At 32.4% G+C, this 22,604-nt stretch overlaps 2 protein-coding genes across 6 annotated transcripts in view; one reads left to right on the top strand and one right to left on the bottom strand.

Annotated features, from left to right (window-relative positions):
* Positions 1-13,242, top strand: part of PRL-1 (protein-tyrosine phosphatase 4A family member PRL-1) — a 65,653-nt gene extending 52,411 nt beyond the window's left edge. For 4 of the 5 annotated variants that reach the window (XM_088204490.1, XM_088204500.1, XM_088204510.1 and 1 more), the window contains exons 3-6: positions 6,191-6,939; positions 7,022-7,188; positions 11,348-11,479; positions 11,554-13,242. In XM_088204490.1, coding sequence (XP_088060616.1) covers positions 6,832-6,939; positions 7,022-7,188; positions 11,348-11,479; positions 11,554-11,665 — 519 coding nt within the window. In that variant the 5' untranslated portion in view covers positions 6,191-6,831 and the 3' untranslated portion in view covers positions 11,666-13,242. Of the gene's footprint in view, positions 1-5,503; positions 6,113-6,190; positions 6,940-7,021; positions 7,189-11,347; positions 11,480-11,553 lie in introns of those variants that run through there. The other variant, XM_088204528.1, reaches the window with a different exon arrangement.
* On the bottom strand, positions 13,233-22,398 carry PI31 (Proteasome inhibitor 31 kDa). The gene is made up of 7 exons (XM_088204479.1): positions 21,948-22,398; positions 16,696-16,845; positions 16,454-16,628; positions 13,752-13,799; positions 13,659-13,674; positions 13,476-13,586; positions 13,233-13,404 (listed from the first exon to the last, which is right to left on the bottom strand). Exons 1-7 carry the CDS (start codon positions 22,089-22,091, stop codon positions 13,305-13,307), a joined length of 744 nt encoding a protein of 247 aa, XP_088060605.1. The 5' UTR covers positions 22,092-22,398; the 3' UTR covers positions 13,233-13,304.
* Positions 22,399-22,604: the final 206 nt, after the last annotated feature.

Here is a 22,604-nt window from a genome sequence, read left to right as displayed (position 1 = left end):
GATGGACTATTGAATATTGTGGCTGTACATTGCTTTTTGTTGTCGGGTGATATATTGTTTTCCGTGCCAATTTCGCAACAAAGAAATATTCTTTTAATGCATCAGAGAATAATTACGTGTTATTTATGTGAAACACTTTTTTATGGACGTAACGAGGGATTTTATGTGGTCTTTTCCTTTACACTATCCTTATTAAATCGTGGTTATAGTCATTATTGCGCGAGTTTCAACAAGAAGAACCCACACAAATATTTTTTTTAAATAAGCCATATCAAAATCGCTCCATCATTCACACTACGACAAAGACCAGTATATTACGATTTTTAAGAATTACATCAAAACCAAATTTTGGCCAATAGACGAGCGCAAAAAACAATTATCACTTCTCGGAAGTCAAAAATTCACGTCAAAAGCAGTAAAATCGTGTCGGCGCCGTCGCAGTGGGAACGCTCGGTAACGAGCGTTCCCACTGCGACGGCGCCGACACGATTTTACTGCTTTTGACGTGAATTTTTGACTTCCGAGAAGTGATAATTGTTTTTGCGCTCTCCTATTGACCAAAATTTAGTTTGAATATACTTTAATCAATACTTAAAATAAAAATCGTACCATCTTAGTGTGAATGATCTGTAAAGATATCTATTATATTTTCATGGTGAAACACTAAAAAGCGGACAAACCATGAAGCTTTGAAATGATTTCTAATAACATACATGTTTCGTTTAACTTAATATAGAAAAAATAATAACAGTTTTAGCTAATGCATTCATTCTGTAATTAAATATGTTTTACATTTAGTCGTAAAAAAATATTTAAATGACTTGATATGTAGTGTGTACACATATATTGATTTATTTTTACATGATTATTACATTAAATACATTTTTTTAATACTGCAATCATACATATTTATTTCACAAACATTATTTAAAAAAAAAAAAAATCCAATGGCTATGGAGAATTATCGTCACCCTTCAATCCCGGTCCGTTAATTTTTTCTCAAGTGATTTTACTGTATGAGAACCATTATCATACTACAAAAATATCGTAATATTTTTTTAATGTTCAGTTATTATTTTGCATTATATTGCTCTACGAATTTGTCAACAAACAATATGATCAATTATACAGTAAATGTCGTATCCATTTTTCGTCCATACGATGCGAAAAGGACGTACTCGTTTCCTGTGCAGCCAACGTGTCACACCAATTCGTGTAACCCATATCTCGTGTTTCCAAACCTTTCAGATTTTTTTTAAATGCATTCTTAAATACACGAGCATGATAATCGGGTCTTGATGTATATTTTTTTAATTATCATATCTGGATTGTCTGCAATTTCAACTGGTATTTGATATGCATATCTTCAGCACATATAATATGTCGCCATAAACTGAACAAACGTTTCTGGTTTCTGTGATTCTCTAATGTTTTTGGTGAAACTAATATAACATACAATTGCGCATATATTTTTTATGAATAAATTCATAACAATTCACTGTGAATCTAGTATTTTTTTATGCGTGAAATATATTCAGAAAGAACTAAATACACACTGTCAAAGTGCCCTTATAAGCTAGTTACAGTCTTATTTATTTTCAAGTCAATTTACAATGACATTCCTTGTTCTACCAGTATTTTTTTAAATTTTAATTGTTTCTAAAGCAGTAGTGTTTAATTTATTTAAATAGTAAAATATTTTATTTGTTCTAATTCAGCCCTGTTTTCCCTAATAAACTTTGTTAAATTGGTTACTTGCCTTTGAAGTTTCTTTATAGCACCTTTTGAATTATGAAATTAAATCAACGGTGGCTTTCAAACTTTATGACTTAAGACGTAAATACAATACATAAATACTGAAACGCATATTTTGAAATTTCAAGATTTTTCTCTGAAAAACTTTTTTTTCTGTGATGAAAATGTTATGGTGTAGATATAAAAACGTGTAACGAGAAATGTATCGTTGTTTCTTCTCGCCCCCTTCTTCCATTTTAATAAACAAATTTAAATATTCAATTTTTATGTAATTCAACGGATGATAACTGTTTTATTACATGCGATCGGGAGCAAGGATGCTGTGGAGTACCCTATTACGAAGAAATTCTCGCTGCAGCATTACGCGACGAACTTAAAACTCTGTGATTTACGAACACGTACAGTCCGTCCAAGATATGAACGCTCATTGTCACAGTATTGGTGAGATCATATAATAGGGTGACCATTTGAAATTACAAGTGCAATTAATATTTACCTTTTTAATTTAATTTGTTGAGGAAAGTGTAAAATATCACTTTCTTACTTATTTTGTTTATTTATATACATATTTAACTCAAAATCATGAGCGCAGTTTTGGTATCACTCTCCAGGTTGAATATCTGTTCAATATAATATTTTTTTAAATACCAATAGAATGATTAAAAAATACCACAACATGACAATAATTTATAATAAAAATATAACACATTATAATTTTTAATTCAATACTTTCACTAGTAGAAGTATACTTTCGCAAAATAAAGTGCTGTAATGTACGTGTTCATTACACCTATACTTAACGGTGCCTTTTTGTTTGTCTGTGCTTTATATTTATAAATAATTTATTTTGACTAGATATATACCTAAATTGGGTTCGTACAGGCATGTTATGTGATGATGGAATTGAGTATATTAATCAATTCTTTCCCGCATAATTTGCGCCATTTTAATCGCCATTCGTGTTTACTTGATTCGCGACTAATTAATATACAAATAAGCTCAAGACGCAATTAGCCCCCGTCGTCGATCTAATACACTTCCACTTGATTAATTTTAACACTTTGGCCAGCGAAACATTCTTAATTAGGAATGCTTGTTACGCCGCGACTTGCAGCCAATAATATAACGTGCAATGTCCGCCGCGTTTTAATCGATTTTCTAGTAGTGTCCGAAAAAGTATTTCGTTTAAATTTGACGAATATCGTAGGCAATTACGCCTATTCAATTTCCTTGTGTGCGTTAGCCATTGTTTCGTAGGACTTCTTCGTTGTTTGCCATTATCGTCGTCGTCCGATCGGGCGTCACGCAGGCACTTCGCGTGTACCGAGCCGTTTACCCTTGAAACGCGAACGATGTTCAATAAGGTCGTTTCGTTTAGGTGTTAAGAAAATAGTTATTTATTCACCGAAGCGCAAGAATCGTGGGAATACAGAGCAATTCCTGATTAGGCGCTGAATCCGCCTTTTAGGTCTTCGACTAGCATTATTTGTACTTGATATGAATCACTGCCTATTTACGTTGTTAACGCTTTTCGTAGAAACGCTCGCTTATCGCGAAATAATAGCCAGAAACTTGGCAACTAATTACACATTGTATCGATGGGTAAACATTTGACAGTTTTATCTATATGTGTGCGATTAGAACAACTGTTTTTGTCAATTTGGTCAATATTTACGCTTTCTGCGCAAACTATAGTGTAATGCAGTATACGAATCGAAGCAGTGATTGATTTGATCACTGTTGCTATACATGATCGTCTTTTTGTGTAACATATCTTGATTTTCGTGTTACTTTGCGCTGTTTCTGATTGCCATTGCATTGTCTTAAACCGACTCATGCCAATAGCATCGACAGGAAGTGACACTTATCCGCGCATTTAGAAGGTTGCCGTATGAGTGGAGGCCATTGTGTGTTTAGATCTAAGATCAATATCGGGTCTCGCACTTAAAATATGAATATACTGTAATATATTTTTCAATTATCATACGATACTAACTTGCATCTCATGGGGCAGTTGATATGCTATGGTTCATTCCCTGTTTTATTATGAGTCACTCAAAGTCAAATCATCTGCAATTATTACTGAATGTATATTTGTATCGAAATTTTATGTTATACATTGGCGAGTATCGATGAAGCTCACCGGCACTACCAATGTAATATTGTTATTTAAAATATTGATGATCTTGTGAAAATTTCGAGAAAAGTTTGACATCTTCTAATTAAAATTTTCGGCAGCTTCAGCTTCCATGTGTATTGATAACCCTGGGGATGTGACTTCGTAGCCAGTGAGACGCTTAATGGAATCTGGTTAGGGTTGTATTACATTATATTTACATATGTGGCGACAGACGATAAATGGCGAGATGTTTTCTCCGAGCGGTGGTGGAGAAGCTGGCGGAGGGATGATGTCAGTTCGAGAGCTATCCATATCATCATCGTTTATAATTGAGAAATAAATGCCCCTACTGTTAGCTCCAAAGCTCACGATACTGATTGATTGATAAATATAAAAAATATGTTAATGATTTTAATTTCTATAAATTTGTTCAAAATATAAACAGGAGTAATTATAAGCATATCGAACGTTTGTCCGTATTGTGTGATTTTGAGCTAATAGTAGGAGCGTAAACCCAAACTTGTCATATCTTTTCAATTATGGATAGCCCTCGAACTGACTATTGAAACGCAACGTATGTTCTACTTTTTAGTGCTTGTAAAAGTATTCTAAATCGAATAATTTATAAATTTATTATTTATTTTAAACCGGTAAACCGTGTTCCTAATTTATATAATCTTCTTTTTAACCAGATTCGTTGCAGATAGTTATTCATGGGGTATTCCCTGCTATTTTTTTTTATTAGATCTACAATTAGTCGCTCGTGATTAGGTGGTTGTCAAATTTTGTTTGTTGGAGAGTTCACACACTCATTAGTAAAAGCACACATTATCCAGTGAAAGTATATGAAATGTAGCACTGTAAGCTTTAACTAAAACTCATAGTTTGTCTAGTCAGTTTATACTTTATCGAAATTTAACAATAACTATAGCATAAAAACAGAAACAAACAAAAAACTATTATTAAGTATAATGTTCAATTTGTTGTTCCTCTTCAGAAACCAGGGACGTCATTTCAGCTTCTTCCGGGTGAGGCGGGGGGGGGGGAGAATTGGTCAGTCAGTGGTCATTTTCCTAATATTTCCATTTCATTAAAATTTATAGTATTTCATTAAATGACATATTTTTCTGTTTAGAATCCTTTTATAAGTGAGAATCGAATAGAGCAATATCTGAATCGAATTTTGCTCTAATAGGAGAGCGCAAAAAACAATCATCCTTTCACAGAAGTAAAAAAACTACGTCAAAAGCAATAAAATCGTGCCGTCGCAGTGGGAATGCGACTGCTACAGTACGATTTTATTGCTTTTGACGTGGATTTTTGACTTCTGAGAAGGGATAATTGTTTTTTGGCCATAGCCCGATAATTTCTGGCTTAGAATCAGGGACGTGATTACAGCTTTTTCTAGGGTAGGGGCTAAAGTTGGTCAGACGGTGGTCTTTTTTTTAATATTTTGATTTAATTAAGATTGATAGTATTTCATTACATGCATTTTGCTGTCCAAATTCAAGGGGGACGAATTCCGTCCCTGTTGGAAACCCGGTGTAAAATAAAAATGTAGAAGGTAATGAAATAAAATACCATAAACATCTATTTAATGAACTAATTATTAGGGTGCAGATGCGCGACATCATCTGACTGCTTTAATTTAAAAAATCGGGTGACTGTTGAAGTGGTGAAGTAGATTAATGTTCTGAATAGTAAATAATAACGAAATTTCAGTATCGCAGTACAAAAAAGATTCGTCCTTGTCTCCCGCTTTTAACCGATAAGCGTCGCGAAATGAATTATTTTCGCATTTCTGAAAATTTTGCTCGAATCTGTCCAACTCTTGTTGAGCGCGATGAGTCATCGTTTATAGATAGATGTGCGGTTTGGCTGGCGTCTTTCGGTGCTTCGCCTTGTTTATTGTGGCGGTGCAGCGAAAATTTTTTATGCGAATGCACATAGTTCGATGATTTGTTTCGTCGCTCGACTTGTCAAATGGCGTCGCAAGCTGTCACTCATCGGCGAGTCCTTGGCAGAGGCCAGCCGAAGTTGGCACGGAAAAGGGAATAATATTATTAAAATCGTCACAAGTAGCGCGCGAGCCGAGGCGACAACATCGTCGCTCCCGAAGAGTTAAGGCTCACCCTGCACCGTACCGACGATGAGAAAATTGAGCGGCGACTCGATGGCCGTGGTCAATTATCCAATATACGATCATCCGCTGCGGTCACATCCGATAAGATCATCATGGTTGGATGTGTTCTTCTCCAATTACCTATATCGATACCTCGTGCGCTAACTAATGTATGTTTCACTTTTTGTTCGCAGTTACCTATCGTGAACGCAATCACCATCTCAGCAGAAGCATATCATAATCATTAGTGGCCGTTGGGAGCCGACGGGTCTCCGCCCACGGAGACAAGGAAGAGTTACATAGTAATATCGACGTTTCGGAAGACAATTGTGACTTTACAGTAGTAGTGATTCTATGTGATCATCGTATGAGATTATATGTATTTACTTGAAAATCTTCGACCTTCGATGTGATTCGTTTTTGAGTTTGTCTGTGTTTGTTTTCTGCGACGCAAAGTTAGTGGTTGTTTAATTTCGCTTTTCGACGACGACGTCCCTACGCGTACGCACGTACGCTCCGCCGAATATATTTTACGTGGACCATCAACGAGTTAAACTTTACGAATACGTATATGCCTTCGTTCATCAACAAGAGAAAATAAATCAACTCTATTAGTACTCGATTGTAAATTGAAAGACTGACTTGTGCTTACCTCCTTGTTTATTTGTGAACCGGACTATAAATAAAACATATTTGTGATTTTCTTAAAAGTATATTTACATATTTTAATAATATCGGACTTATAAATTATTTTTTTTATCAAAACAATAAGTGATTTTTTTCTACGTATATTATAAATAACTGTTAAGTTGGTGGTTATCATATAAATATTACAATGAGGCAGACTGACATCAGGCCGGCTCCTGCCCTTATCGAATTTAAGGGAATGAAGTTTTTGATAACTGACAGACCATCGGATCATAACATAAACTCGTATATAAAGGTAGAGTATCGATAACGAGATCCATTTGATTGTATTATATTTTGCGATATTAATCAATTTATTTATTTTTTGTGCATTGCAGGAACTTAAAAAGCATAACGTCTGCACCGTCGTACGCGTATGTGAGCCTAGTTACGAAGTGGGGCCATTGTTGGAAGAAGGCATTCAAGTTAAAGATTTAGCTTACGACGATGGTACTTTTCCACCCACTAACTTAGTCGAAGAATGGTTCGAAACACTCAGGCAAAAGTGAGTATATTTGCTTAAATGATGATAAATCATATAAAATATCAGTTTTACCGACAATTTAAATGAGCAATATATAAAATAGTTGTTCCATAAAACAAATTGTTTGTGCATTACTGTTGGACAGATTGATCAGAACAGTGACATTTTATGAATAACTCTCTGCAACGAATCCTTTTTCGAAGAAAACTCTGAAGATTACCTTACATGAATGCACAAACAATTCGTTTTAAGGAACAAAGTATTTATTTTAATGCACATAACTCTAAAACAATTTCTTATTAAATTGCACCCTAAAGTTATGTTATAAACTACTATTTGTAATTATAATAGAGAATACTTCCTTTCATTAGGCAAGTTGTAATTATTATTATTGTGTTGTACAACCAAAACTGAAACTTTATAGAGCACTTTTTTCGTTATAAGCTTAATATTAGCACAGATTTGTCTAGCTGAAAGCAGTTTTCTCTAGTCTAGTCGATAGTGCTGACAAATCATACTGGAATGCCAATATGCATATAATTCAGCATATTTATTATTCTTCAAACTCCTATCTGAATAGTATGAAAAGCGACAGTTGATATTAAATTAGGTTTTGTGATTAGGTCAGTGTCAGTATCAGAGCTTCACGTTTGTGAAAATTGAGCTTCTCTAGTCTCTAGCTCTTTGTGGTCCATTGAGTCTTGAGGTCCTTTAATGAAACTTATTTATTCATTGTGAATCTAACATAACACGTTTGCACAATGCGTTACGAAGTAAACACAATCGGCAACCACTAAGTAGTAAGACACCAGGCTTAAATCTGTAAATCAGCGACATATATTTTATCATACCAAGCTGAATGCACTGGTTCTCGTTTGATCGCCGAAGTTAAGCAGCATTGGGCCTGGTCGGTACTTGAATGGGTCCGTTTGGGAGCAACACCGAGTGTCGCTGGCCATAACGCGACAAGTTAATATAATATCCATCCAAATAATAATAATAAATGGACTACTAAACAAAAAAAAAGGAGGCGAAGACCCATCTTGAGTGTAGTCAATAATAGTTACAGACTTATACCACAAGTCTACTAAGCGAAGTCCAATTTAGGACCAATCGTGTTATTTTTTAACTCCGCCTCCATTACAACCCTTAGTGAAAGTGTCTCTCACAGATAGCCATTTGTAGGCGTCCATTCAATAATTACATAGGATATTTACAACAATAACAATGTGTTATTTCTAGGCGTGTGTCTCGAAGCTAATGAAAAAAGGGTTTCAAGAGTTTTTATGTATTGATGGATTTTGTGTAAAATTCTGATTAAACTCTAAATTGTGTTTTGTTTGGTTATTGTAGCATTTTAGAGCACCATAGTTAGAATATGAAGTTGCTTATGTTGTCATAGATGAATATATTTTCATGTAGAAAATCGTATAATTCGTTTTTACCTGTTTCAATCTTATTTTCATTTAAAGTTTGTTCTCAAATCCTGGATTAAAAATAGTAGACAATAAAATAAAACTTTTCTTCAAACAAGCTTGCAAATTTACTTTTATTTCTTCCGATGGTTTTTCTATGTTGTTATTTGCTACTATCTGAAGATTTTTTCTTTTAAATAAATAATAAAATACCTGTCTATCGACGTGTTATTTTTTCTAACAAATGTTTTAGCGTTTATATGTCTAGAATTAAGGAATGGCTTGATAAAATGCTGAATTGATGAATAAAAATCGACTTTTTTGTGACTCATGTTTTATGAAGGGTAAGAGCCACACAGCTCATAGCTGCGAGCATTACCTATATTAGCAGCAAGGGGAATTTTTTTTACCCAATGTTGAATTTATTCATCAGTCTAGCAACTACCAAATGAGCTCAATGACAGTCTTCTTGAAGGCTCATTAGTGTCAAGGGTTGCTCATATCACTCAACAGAAGATTTGGCATTATAGTCGTGCTTCTTATAAAAAAATATAATTCCAATTGTATTTAGCTTTTCATACTGTTTTAAATTGTGTGTGTATCCTATTTGTGTCAATATTTCAATGAGGATCTTAGTATTTGATTAAAACTCAGTGACTCTTCTCAGCTTCCTGGTTGATTGATAGCATGAGTGACACAACATAAACTAATTTTTATTATATAGCTGCGACTCAGATGAAGATCGTTCTGTAAGAGCCAGCTTTTTGATAATGTTTATGCAAAAAAGATGCCACTAACTACACATTTTGACGATGTGGTGCAACATTCAAGATGTCCCTTTTCATCTTCTTGGTTCGAGTTTAAATTCAATTTTATTAAAGATTATTATAACGCTAAATGTGATCTACATATATGCACTAATAAATACAGTACTGTGCGAAAAAACATAACCTTCGAAATCATCTTATATCATATGTATATTTTTAAAAAGAAAAAAATTCAAAATAAATTATATAACTGTAAAATTTGGTCAATAATTAAAGAGCGGTATTGCCGTACATGTACGGGGGTCGATAGCTACCCCCAATAGTTACATATGTATATGCATATATAACTATAAAATAAATAATTAAAAAACATATTTATATATTTTTTTTTAATTTGATTTAATACGAGTGATTTCTATAGAAAATAATACCAATAAATTAAAGAGTACGATATAATGAATATAGTAAAAAATATTTTATATTAAATTCAATGTACCTACTATAAATGAATGATAAAAGAACACTCATTAACTCATTTCTATGTGTATAAATTAACTCACTATTCAAAGGGTTACAATATAAAACATCATGTTGTGAAAATTTATTTTAAAATTGTAGCTAGAACACTACTAATGAACAGTAATTACATAAATAGTATTATTTGGTTGCACCCTTTAGCTTTCAGTACTGGAATTGATTAATGATTCAGAGTTTGCAGTCAATTCGTTGTGAAATACACTTTGGATTACTTATTTGCTCGTTGAGTTGTACAATTGATTTTTTTCTTTCCTAATTATGACTCAGATTTTCTCAGTTTATTAAGAACTATTACAGGGCCACTCCAAGCATTTTTTCGCACATTTATCCATAAAGGACGGAACAGCGTGGTCCGTAACGTCTCAGACTAGTAACTCTGAGGTTACGGGTTCAAGCCCCAGCAGCGGCACTCGAATTTTTATTTATAAAAAATGCGCTATTATAAAAAAACCGGCCTTAGCTGCAGTGACATCTATTGGATATAAATTATATTACACGTAATAATTTATAATTATTAATATAGATGTCACCGATTCAAAGACTTTCAGTCTAGTGGTTAATACTTACTTGAAGGTATTCATTACTTCTAATTGATTTACTTAGTTAGTACAAATTTACCCCGTTGTAACGCATTGGGCCTACGCCTATCAGGTTACAACGGAAAATTTAATAAAAAATATTCTCAAATATTTTAATAATAGTATTAATTTTTAATTTCATCTTACATGCTTTGATAAAATTGCTAAAGAAAATCTGATGTTTTTTCTAATTATAAGGTGCATGAAGTTAGGAGTCCAAATTAAAGCCAAAGATATGAAAAAAATCTAGGGAAATTATATAATCCACTGCCTTTACTGTTCCATCCAGCTTTTGTGTCGATTGTCCCATTTCATACACGTTAGACATATTTCTTCGGTCAATAACGTTTTTTTTTGGCAGGTATACAACTGCATACACCCCTTCCCTAAGCCACATATATTAAATGTTTCGCAATTACTCACAGGTAATAGCCACGGTAGTTTTACGTCTATCACATAAATACATTTATAGTATCATTTATTTTTTTTACTCGTAACCATATTTTATTACACCTATTTCGACTTTTTTTTAAAAAGTCAACTAAAGATTGGTTTTAATTAATATACTAAAATTCATTAATTGACTAATACACAATTAAATCGTAGTTTCTACTTAAACATTTGTAAACGATTTGGAATTATAATTTTTATAAATATTTTCTCCATGAAAATTGGCCAAGTAACTCAAAAATAATATAAATGAGCGATAAAAGTTCGGGGAAATCCAAAATACAATTTATTTAAAAATCTCGTAAAAGTTTTAAACATTAAAAATAAAGTTTCAGTTTTGGTCCTATAATTTTAGCTCTAAACAATCTAAACAAAGCTGAATATTCAGTCTGTCTTACATGATATATGTATTAATGTAATTCTTCTTTTGCAGAGCTCAAGATTACCCCGATGCTTCTGTAGCTGTTCATTGTGTCGCTGGGCTCGGTCGAGCTCCTGTTATGGTTGCTCTAGCTCTCATGGAACTTGGTCTTAAATACGAAGAAGCCGTTGAAATGATAAGAGGGTTAGTATTCGATAACAATTCATATTAAAAAATCCATTATTAAAAAAAACTAATGTTACATTGTATTATTTTAGAAAACGTCGTGGTGCATTGAACACTAAACAACTGCAGTTTCTCGAGAAGTATCGACCAAAGTCCAGACTGAAGCACAAGAACGGTCATAAGAATTCCTGCTGTGTCCAATAAACTTTGATAGTAGAGCAGGGGTGCATTGAAGGCAAAAAATTAAACAATATCGAAATAATCGTCAAAATTATCTCATGTATTTGTATTCTTTGTACGGTATGATATTCCTGAATTATTAGCGGTGAACTTGTTCTTCGTTTGAATATAAAAGAGAGGAACATTTACTACCATTAAATTATCGTGGTGATTCCTGCGTATAAAAGGATATATTTATTGACGGTGTATTATTGTCGAAGAGAAGACATTGTTTTTTTATTATTATTATTATTATTTTTAAATTTCTCACTCACTTATATTAAATACATATATAAACATAAACGTGTAGAGTCACAATTGTATGTCTAGGTAAAGTTTGATGTGTAAATTATGTATATGTTGAAGAAATTGTATGCGATAGTTAATTGAAAAGAATGCCACATCCTGTGTTCATAGAACAACTTCTAGCTGTGTTAACGAGCCATTAATTATTCACAATATTGATGATATAAATATATGTATATGAAAAATTGCTTTTTCTCATTTGTTCTATATAAACGAAAACATACACCTATCTACAGACTGGAGCTTATATAATAAATGTATTATTCTTAAAAGAGGAATCCTTTTTTTATCGTATCATGCAATTGTAATCCAGTATTCGTAAGGGTTTATACTAACGTCGGATAGCCTCTGAATTATTCTGTTGTATACTAGTTATAATTCGGACTGATTTTTTATATACAATTCGATGATTTGATCTTTTTGAAGTGAAATTATTAAAGAGAATAAAAACAATTTTTCATCATTAGATACAACATAGTTATATTTTCGTACATGTACATAATTTTTAATTGAGTAGGTTTTACAAACTTATTCTTGGTGAATGCGTCGGTGCTAATGCGGCATCTTACTCCGATCATCACCTACAGTCCTCTCGATCCAGTCTTTGACGTTTATCCCACTTTTTTACCATCGCGACTGTACGTGATAATCGGAGTCTAGATAATGCCCAAAAGCACCTGCATTTTTGACGATCGGATTGATGAATTGTAATATTCTTCGTTCTAAATCTTCTCATTTGTGTATTATTTTTTTCGTTTCTTTGTATGTTATTTTTGTTTATATGTATTTATCGATTACAACAGGTGGACTTTTTTAATATATAAATAAAATAAAATGCAGTAGAAGTAATATTATTGTGTATTGGTATTAATTTTCATTAATATTAATATAGGATTAATGTTATTAAAAAAATAAATTATAGAAATGTATGGTGTGTTCACTTTTTACTTATTGACGAGAAAATGTATTTTGAAAAGTCATATATGTGTATATATATATACGCATGAATGTATGTATATATTTTTTATTTACTCAAATTATACCATGTGCAATAGATTGCGATGAGTATGTCGATAAGTCAAGAATCGTGCCGCAGAGTGAAACAACATTTAACCGAAACGAGACGTCGATTTCTATGTACCGTAACGGTAACAGCATCATGTGAAGTTTATATTAATTGTAGAATAATAATGATCAATTTTTGTCTTAAAAATGCGCTTTATGTGATTCATAATAAATGGTAAAGTGGCGATTTACTTAAATTTTTATTTTTGAAGCCTATATAAGATAAAAAATTTTAAATGTTACAATCGTATATTTATATTATATCGTCGTCGCCGAATCTTGGCATTCTGAAGTGATCGTTATTAGGCCTGCTTGGGGGGAACGGAAGAATGGGGTCATGACGTGGTAACGGCCTGGAAATAGAAATACAAAAACAATGTATTACAAAATGTCGCACAAGATTAAATAATATAATGTAATTTACATTCGGTTCTCAGGGCGATGAGGGATTGAGAATAAGTTTCCACCGTAACCGGCAAGTAACGGATTCAAATCACCGATTCCATAATCAGCTGATGATGTTAAGGGCTCTCTTCTACATCAAGAATTGCAAATTAATTAAAATAAACTTTTTTTAATGTTATGTTTATTAATAAAAAATACTAACCCGGGATAGTTCCAGACTAAAAATAAAAAATTGATTACTTTAAATAATAATTTATATTATAATATAATAATTTAATGAAAGAAAAATACTCACATTCCGGGTTAGGAGGCCGTATGGGGAAACTGTTTTGTGGTTCTACAACTTAAAAAATATATAAATAATATATATATATATATACATACAACATATTACGAAAACCTGAAAACAATTTTTTATTGTAAACTAAATCAGCGAATATCAAAGCGACTTTCACACCACGCAGATATACCATAAATTAAATTCAACGGAGAGAAAGAGGTAAAGTATGATTGAACTGAATATTTATATAATAATTGATCGAGATCTTAAATTTTGAAATGCAGTCCGGAGTTTTAATCATCATTTTTCACAAAAGTATGGGATCTGGTTATATGGACATTGAAAACACAATTGCATTAGATATGAATCGATTTGTACACAAAATCACATGCTAATTCAAGCTGTATCATAAGTTTCTTTAAGATAAGTACAGTAAACCCCCCCATAACAAAGTTTCCTATAGCGTATGCGGTAGTCCCTCTTATAGTGTTCCCCCATATAGCGTAGTTTTTGTTACTGTTTGTCCCTTGACTTCGCTAGACGTATACTGTGACGCGAAACATCGCCGCGCAATAACATTCCAGGAATATTCATCACAATACAGTAAGAAAATGTTTATTTTTGTATAGCTATGGACATTATATATATATACTTTTCAGGGGGTTTCAACCATTCTAATTTTTTTATAATAAAATTATATAATTATGTAATACATACCTATCTATTACAAATCTAAAAAAGTATTAATGAATCATAAAATAGATTTAGATATATGATATGAGACACTTTATATACAACATTAAAATTTTAGTGCATTTAAAATAATATGTAATCTTTCAAAGCTTAGCTAATTTTTTATTAAAAAATTTAAATGCAAAACCCATGTAAATACAATAATTTATTTGATACGATTGTTCCACAGAGCAATTTGTTGAATTAAAAAAACAATTAGAAAAATGTCAAGCACCATATTATAAAATTCGAGAAGTGCAGACAGAAGACAATAAAAAAAATTATCCTGTTAGTAATGAAAGGTATTAAAAAGGCGTACGCATTTAAAAAAAATAGCTCAAGAAATTGTTGCGTTTGACTCCCCTGGCACTCGCAAAATCAAGGACATTCTTAGCGCGCGTGTCGCAAAAAGAACATAGGGCACTTGCTCTAGTTTATAATCTAAATACAAGGTCATTTAATACATAAAAAGGGAAAAAATGTTTGATTTGCTGATTTCGTTAAATTCACAAAAACAGTTAAAAAAACCTAACCTCAAATTTTGTATTTGCCTAGTCCCCCTTATAACGTAGTAATCCTATAACGAAGTCCCAATCTCTACGCTATAGGGGGTCGACTATTATATTGCATTGATGAAGAAAAGCGGCTATATTTTCCTCAGGTTTCTAGTGTGCAGCTGAGCATATTACAGTATATAAATTTAATCCTCGAGTGAGAGCAAAAAACTCATTTGGATTTTAAAAGAAAAAACTACTTAAAAAATACAGCTATATGCAATTTGATTTCACGAATGACAGTCCTGAGTAATTTTTTCAGCCTTATGAACACTACTTGAATAAAATGCTCAAATATTATATTTCTTTGCCGAGCACCTAAATAGTCCAAAATAATGAAGAATTTTTATGAACAATTTATCCCTTAGTCTCACGAAGAGCAAATCATCTGACATAAGTGCTTTTGCAATAAAGCATGACGGAAAAGAAGATAAAGTCAGCATTTTTGAAGACCATAATTGTAGATCATTTACTTTCAAACCAGAATTTTAAGCATGACCTTAAAGAGTAACTATGAATATATAATTAAATTAAATGTTAATTGTATAAAGCCAAGAAGTCATCGCCAGCATACTATGACATACTGACACTGGTGCGGATTTTTCCGGTGTTCAGCGTACATTCTAACACGGCAAGTACGGGCATATTTAGAAAACACAAGGCTAGTAAAAATGGAAACATTTTTTCCTCGTAACGTAGTAGTTTACCAGGTACCCATTGAAGACTATCAATTGTCACGATGAACTCGTTAAAAACATGTTTTGATAAACATTTAATAAACAATGTCTAGAAGTGACCAGAACAATTCTTTATTAAATATTGGGTACAGAAAAAGGGAGCTGGCGTGAATCTTTTAAGATGTTAATAATATTTTATCTACAGTGCAACAAAAATGAAACATATTTTAAGATGCACATGTGCTACAAAAATATTTAATAAAATATCTAGGAACGTCACATGTTTTTTTATAAACATATTGCTTGCCAGCATACAAAAAATGTAGCACAACCTGATACATCTGTGCATCTTGTGCCGTCCTACTCCACAGAGGTACCAGTTTTGAGAAATACCATTCATTGTTGAGATATCAAAGATCATATTTATGTTCTCGTAAAACTAAAGTTTATAAAAAAATATACAATAAAGTGTTTTCATCAACGGAACAGACTTAACATATTCAGATTCTACAGTAAAGCTCTAGTACAAATAAAAGATAATAATTTAAGTCCCTTCTAAATTGAAGGCACACAAAACACCATTCAATTTCTTATTGCACGAAAAAGCCGTAGTAGATATATACGAAATCTCGTATTTAAATTATTAGCAATAAATACATATATAAGAAATCTCGGCGGTTCAGTTCTTCAGGAAATATTATAATGTCATTTGCTTTGAAAATAAGCCTCCATTAGTGATAAATAGAATACATACCTGTCTGAACGTGAGTTGAAGTAGTTTGTTTATCTAACACAAATTCCAGCAAATTCTTCTTGATCGAATACAACAGCTGTTTATAGTCCTCGAACATACTGGATAGTGTTCCGTTCAATGAAATGACTGTGTTGGTGCCACAAGCGAAGCTGCTTAACGTCAGATCTGAGGCTTTCTAAAACAAACAATTATGCACATATCCGACCAACATAAAGTAACCTTAAATATGAATGAATGTTTACCAGCAAATTGAAAACAAGTGTATCACCCGAAGGAACCATGAAGAACAAGTATAATTCTCCATTGAACTTGTATCGGAGCGAATACTTCTCATTGGACTTCCAATCGTGAGGAATGAGCTCTGTTCCGACTTCATTTTCTGATAATTCTTTCTGTAACAAAATAAAAATATATGATAACTATTGATATTGTAATATTATAAGTATTCTGTAAAATACACATATATTTTTGCGAAAAGCAATTTGTGCAATTGTAATTAAAAAATAATACTTTAATTTCCATATTCTTTTGCACACAAATGCATTTCTCAGGGTTTGGAGACATATGTGAAAAATTGAGTATTGTCCGTCAAACATTATTATTTGAGCCTTTAGAATCTGTACTCCATATCAAAAATGATTACTTATTTATTGCTAATATGGAGTTGTTAAAAATTACTCCGCCACCATTAATGCGGATTATGTGCATCGTTTAGCCAACGAATCTCCAATATCTTCCATCACGCACTTAGCTTGAAGTTGTATTAAAAGAAACGGGTTTTTCGATGCCTTACGAATTAATTACAGTCTTCGGTTTGTGCAGTCTATAATTATATTAACAAACAGTTTTAGGTAAACAGATAAGGCAATGTTGTTTAAACAAAATAAACGCTTATGTTGACGCACCATTGAGGGCAATAAATTAATAAGCACGAAATAACAGAACAATTGAATAAGAAGTGCTAATGTATCGTTCTCAGAAGTTCAATTGTGCAATAGAAAAATATATTGTTTAAAGAAATTATATAGTAAAAGTTTAAGTTTAATAATTATATATCATATAGTGAAATTTAGAAATAGAACGTTCCAGTATATAAATTAAATTTTTTTTTGTATTATATTTATTACGTCTTTTATATTATTATAATCCTGATTGATTGATTTAATATTATTGTGATGATTAATTATTGAAATCGAGGCATATGTGATATAAAATATTCTATAATAATGAGAGAAATTCAGCTCATAAAGAATATCACATATCTACAAAAAAATGTTGGGAAAGAAATAGACAATATTTCTGTCTGAATTTTACAATCTTAAAGTATTTGTAAAAGGGATTAGTCAAAATAGTCTAAATTATACGATTGTATAACACTAATTTGAAAACAGATTTCAATTATCTCAAAACTGTTGGTGCTAATTTTTTTTCGTATTTGTTCTGTTTTGAAACGCAAAGTGGCACAGATCAATTGAATGTTCTCAATTTGTTCGGTAAAACTGATTTTATTCTCAGTAAGTAAATTTTCCTCTCATTTATATGTGTGTATCTTTCAGTTATGAAATCCACATACAATTTGTGCAATTATTAGTATTATATATATACAGTGGTGTGACAAAATAATTGGACCACTCCAACATTTCACATATTTCAATATTTTGCTAGCAATTAATTTATGAAATAAATGCTGAATGAATTTATTATATAGAATGGAAACGAATCGTCCATTTGCTGTTCAAACCCAAACCTATCCTAAACAAATATAATGGTTGATTTGTTTAGAATAGGTTTGGGTTTGAACAGCACAGGAAACACAGCGGAGAGTAATAATTGGTGGTTTCAAGACATAGCGCTGTGCTAACCTAAAAAGTACCGTCCTTTGTCATTTGCATTTTTGTTCATCTGGCCAATGCAATGATTCGGGGTAGAAACAGACTATTTTTTATTGACTACTATCTAGTTACTAGACTATTTATTTCATAACGTGATGATTCAAAAATCAGTAGACTTAGTAATGATATTAATTTTTTGAAATGCAGATTTGTGTACTATATGGCATATTCCGTATCATATTACATACCAATCCTTGATAGTGCTATCTATAAGTGCTTCTAAAATGTTTAAATAGTTTCAGGATCAACAAGTCAATCGCGACACAATGTATCGACATATTCACAATCGGTTTTGAGACTGAAGTGTGACTTTGCAGCCAAATTGACGCCAGAAAAGCTGGTAACGGTTATTAGCATATATAAATTACCACATATATAGAGAAATGTAGATGCCAATAACAGGTGGTGGAGTTGAAATGGCAGATCTTTGAACTCGGAGAGTCTTTGTTGGCATGTTGAGTTGTATTATTGTCAGCTGTGAATTCGATCAAGCAGCTAGGAGTTGTTGAGATGTCTTCTCGTGATACTCTTTGAACAATCCACTGATGTCTCTCGTGTCAATGCAGTCTCTTAGCGTGTCTCTGCTACTGTGACTCCGTGGAGTCTCTCCGGCATTTCCCTTCTGCTACCAAGTGTCACATCTTTTATAATGCTAGTTTAAGACAGCTCTTGGGAATCGCAGATGAGGATGTTTGTGAATCACACAGCGATCGGTAACCAAAGGGTAGAATAACAATATTATTGTGTGCAAGGTAGAATGTATAATTTCATAACTGTATAATTTCAATGAGAAATGGGAATTAGGCTATTTTTTATCATTGTTGAAGGGAAATGTTGCTGTTTGATACGTGGCGTTTTAAGAAAGGGAATTTGGAGAACCAATTCAACATGTTACATGTTAAAGTTCAACCCGAGTTTCCTATTAATTTAAAAATAAGGAAAAAGTATTGAAAATAAATTATTACTTTTCATTGTGACATTTCTTTGGTCTTTAAATAAATATTTCTACAAATATATTTGTAACGAAAAATATTTAAATAGAAGATGTTGTGAATATTTAATTCGTGTTTCTGATCTACATACTTATGTTAATCAGCTTTTTTTTATCTTAAAATGAAAATAAAATAATCGGGTGAGTTTAACGAATAGGCACACAGAAGATTTTTTAAGATTAGTGTTAAGCAATATTATTCTCCTAATTTTCTTATTGTGGCGGAAGAAATGGATGTACCAATCTTTTCATTAAATATTATTTGGTTATGTATATTTTATATTGTACTAAAATGTAATAAATGTTGTATTAATAATAATAAAATAGCTTATAATTTGCGTATTCCATAAAAACATCCATTTAAAATTAAAATATGTCAATCGTAGTGTCAGAAAAAAATATAGTCAACCACAATCCTAAACAAGTTGGCTATCCCTATTGTATACCATATATATCATTGAGGAGTGGAGGGAAGTCCATCGTCCCTTCCAGTATTCGACCTAATTTTGGACAGAACAAGACTGAGAGACACAAATCTATTAGGTTTATGACCATTTCAACGAGTCTTTCGCAAGTCTTAACTGATTATGGGTGGATAATAGATTCATTAAAGATTGAAATGTATTGCCTGCAAAATTTAGTGAAAACCCTTTCGATCCTTTCTAATAGATTATTTTTAGAAGCAACATTGCTGCTTAAAATCTAAAAATATATTTATATATTAACTCCTTAGATGCCGAATTAAGTGTCATAAAACGTCATGTAATCAGTTAATTAAAAATTAATATATTTAATTGCAAGTTTTTTATAATGTTCACTCAATAGTATTTGTTGAATTGAAATTTTTAGTGTGTAGGATAATTCCAAACTTTTAACTTAAAAACCGTAGATGGTGTTGTGAGTTTATTTGCACCTGGCATATAAAGGGTTAAAAGAGTTTGCTAAATAATATAAGTAATTACTAAAATCAGTACAGTTGGTAAAAAACAAAATAAATAAATCAATTGGTTCATGATATTCTTTCATTGAATATAATCAGACATGTGGATATTTTTAAATATATGGGAAAAAATAAATAGTTTATCAATATTTAGAAAGTCTTTGCGTAAAATAGCCATCAGTATAAGCAGGGTCAGCTCTGAGCATACGCAACTGATTCACTCATATAGGGCCCCGTTCAAAGTAAAAACGTAATAAAAACAGACGTTAATATTATTTTTATCATAAAATCTGAAATTACGAATTCTGGGGTCAGTTTTGCTGTCTTACATAGTGTCCTACGTGAGCGAACTGGACGCAAACGTGAAGCAGCGCGATCGCGACACGGCTTCGCTGTCCTACATGCCCTCGCCGCATTCGCGTCTCTCTATCAACCCGTTTTGATTCGACATAGTACATTGATCATGATCGTACAGAACAGATTTTTAATGGAAAACTCATATATTAAATATAAAATAATGAATAAATATCTACGTTGCGTGTAAAAATATATCAACTGATCGCGTTTGAAAATATCAAACCAACTGATCGTGTTCGCTTCGCGCCGCATCGCACCCTCAAGCATTTGGTCACGTAGGACACTTTAAGCGGCAGCGACTGCTTGTTATTTTCACGTCGAGCTGCTTCGTTTTGCAATAGCGTCGAGTTCGCTCACATAGGACGCCGCCTTAGACTTTATATATATTTGTAAAATTAGTATACCCAAACAGAGCTCCACCAAAACTTCGTCGTCAATTGTGCGGGGCCTTCGAAATCATTTGTGTAAAAAGAACAAGGGCCAGAACAACTTGTATGTGTTGTTTCTATGAATCATTCCTTAACATTTGTCTTTGTCGCAATAAATCTAGAAAATACACAAAAAACTATGGCTCATTAGGATGCACATGTTTGTTTCTGTGTTTTCTTCTAGTTAATAAATTGAAGAGTTAACCAATATCTGGCCCTCTTCAGACCTGACATAAGCTTCACATGAGGCAAAATTAACCGATGATGTACATTCAGAACTGGCTTCCGCCTCAAAAGAAGCATCTAACAGCAGATTAACAATTATCTATAAATTATTTATGTCGTCGGTTCATACTACATAAAATTTATATTATAAACTATTTGTACAATATACATAGAGGTTGAAGGACGAATCTAATTAGATTCAAACCAGTAAGTACTCAAGATGATATACTCAATAAAATACTCAACTTCATAGAAAGCAGTGAAAATGATTTGATGAGTTTTTCATATTGAAGCCTTGATCATGACATAGTAACCAGATTTTGTAAATATCAAAGGAGGACACTAAAAATAAAAAGGTCATCTCGGAAATTTTTGTTCGAGAAAGTTTGTTGTTTATTTAGGGATGCTACGGAAGCTAAAAAAAGGTCACCTCGGATATTTTTGTTCGATGAGGACGAAGAAGGGTAAATGGAGGGCAAAGACGGACAAAATTTATTGAGAGGACGTCTGGTCACCTAAAGTATCGGTAAGGTTTATTAGTAGGAATTATAAAAAATAAATTCACAACACCCTCTGGTAGACCCTGCCATATAAATGCAATTAAAAACACTTAAATTCGAATGAATAGTTAAACAATAATGAAAGAAACAAGAGAACAAACCTCGTCACCAGTTCCGAGGCAAAGAATTTGGTTTTTCACTAGATTCCAGTGCACGAACAGAACCAGCGCGTCTTTCTCGTTTTCCACTGGTGGTTCGACACTCTTCAGTAGAATATCCCACCCGAATTCCGAGTAGTTCGCCATTTTTAAGCGCTATCCTCCGATGCGCAGAATGACAACTAATTGCAGAAACGTCGTTCGTTACTTTGAATTCAAATATTCGTTAAATTCTCAACTCGATGTAACGAGCGAAAAATATTAAATTTTATTTATTATATATTTTTATACGTAAGTATAAGTTGCTCATAAAAGCAATGAAAATAAGAATAAACTATTTAGATTACTTTATATAATTTATTAAGCGCGAGTTTTATTATTATAATCTCAGCGCTCGTTAAATGTGATCTGTTGCAATCATATAACGTGTATTTCGTCTGGCGTTTAATCGATTAGTTCATTGCCAACATGACGAAGCATCGCCTGGAACTGCACTCGCAAACTTCGATGTAACGAGTAGCATTCACGGCTTATTGATTAGTGATGATGACGGAAAATTTGGGTGTCAACGAACTCTCATGAGAAATTAAAAAGTTAGAAATTATTTCTAAACCCAAAGATTCAAGATCAGTTACTGCTTTTGTTAAGTTCGTAGTAGGA

This window comes from Plectrocnemia conspersa, unplaced genomic scaffold (assembly GCF_051122295.1).
Source record: "Plectrocnemia conspersa isolate PC_06_02 unplaced genomic scaffold, ASM5112229v1 ptg000002l, whole genome shotgun sequence".
Taxonomy (NCBI): domain Eukaryota; kingdom Metazoa; phylum Arthropoda; class Insecta; order Trichoptera; family Polycentropodidae; genus Plectrocnemia; species Plectrocnemia conspersa.
The sequence above is the reverse complement of the archived record's forward strand: the minus strand, read 5'-3'. Positions and strand labels throughout refer to the sequence as shown.

Excerpts from the sequence above, each read along its gene's own strand:
- PI31 (XM_088204479.1), bottom strand. The coding sequence starts at position 22,091 with ATGGCGAACTACTCGGAATTCGGGTGGGATATTCTACTGAAGAGTGTC. Across the intron at positions 16,846-21,947 it reads GCCTCGGAACTGGTGACGAG|AAAGAATTATCAGAAAATGA; the intron begins GTTTGTTCTCTT and ends ATTTTGTTACAG. Across the intron at positions 16,629-16,695 it reads CACTTGTTTTCAATTTGCTG|AAAGCCTCAGATCTGACGTT; the intron begins GTAAACATTCAT and ends TGTTTGTTTTAG.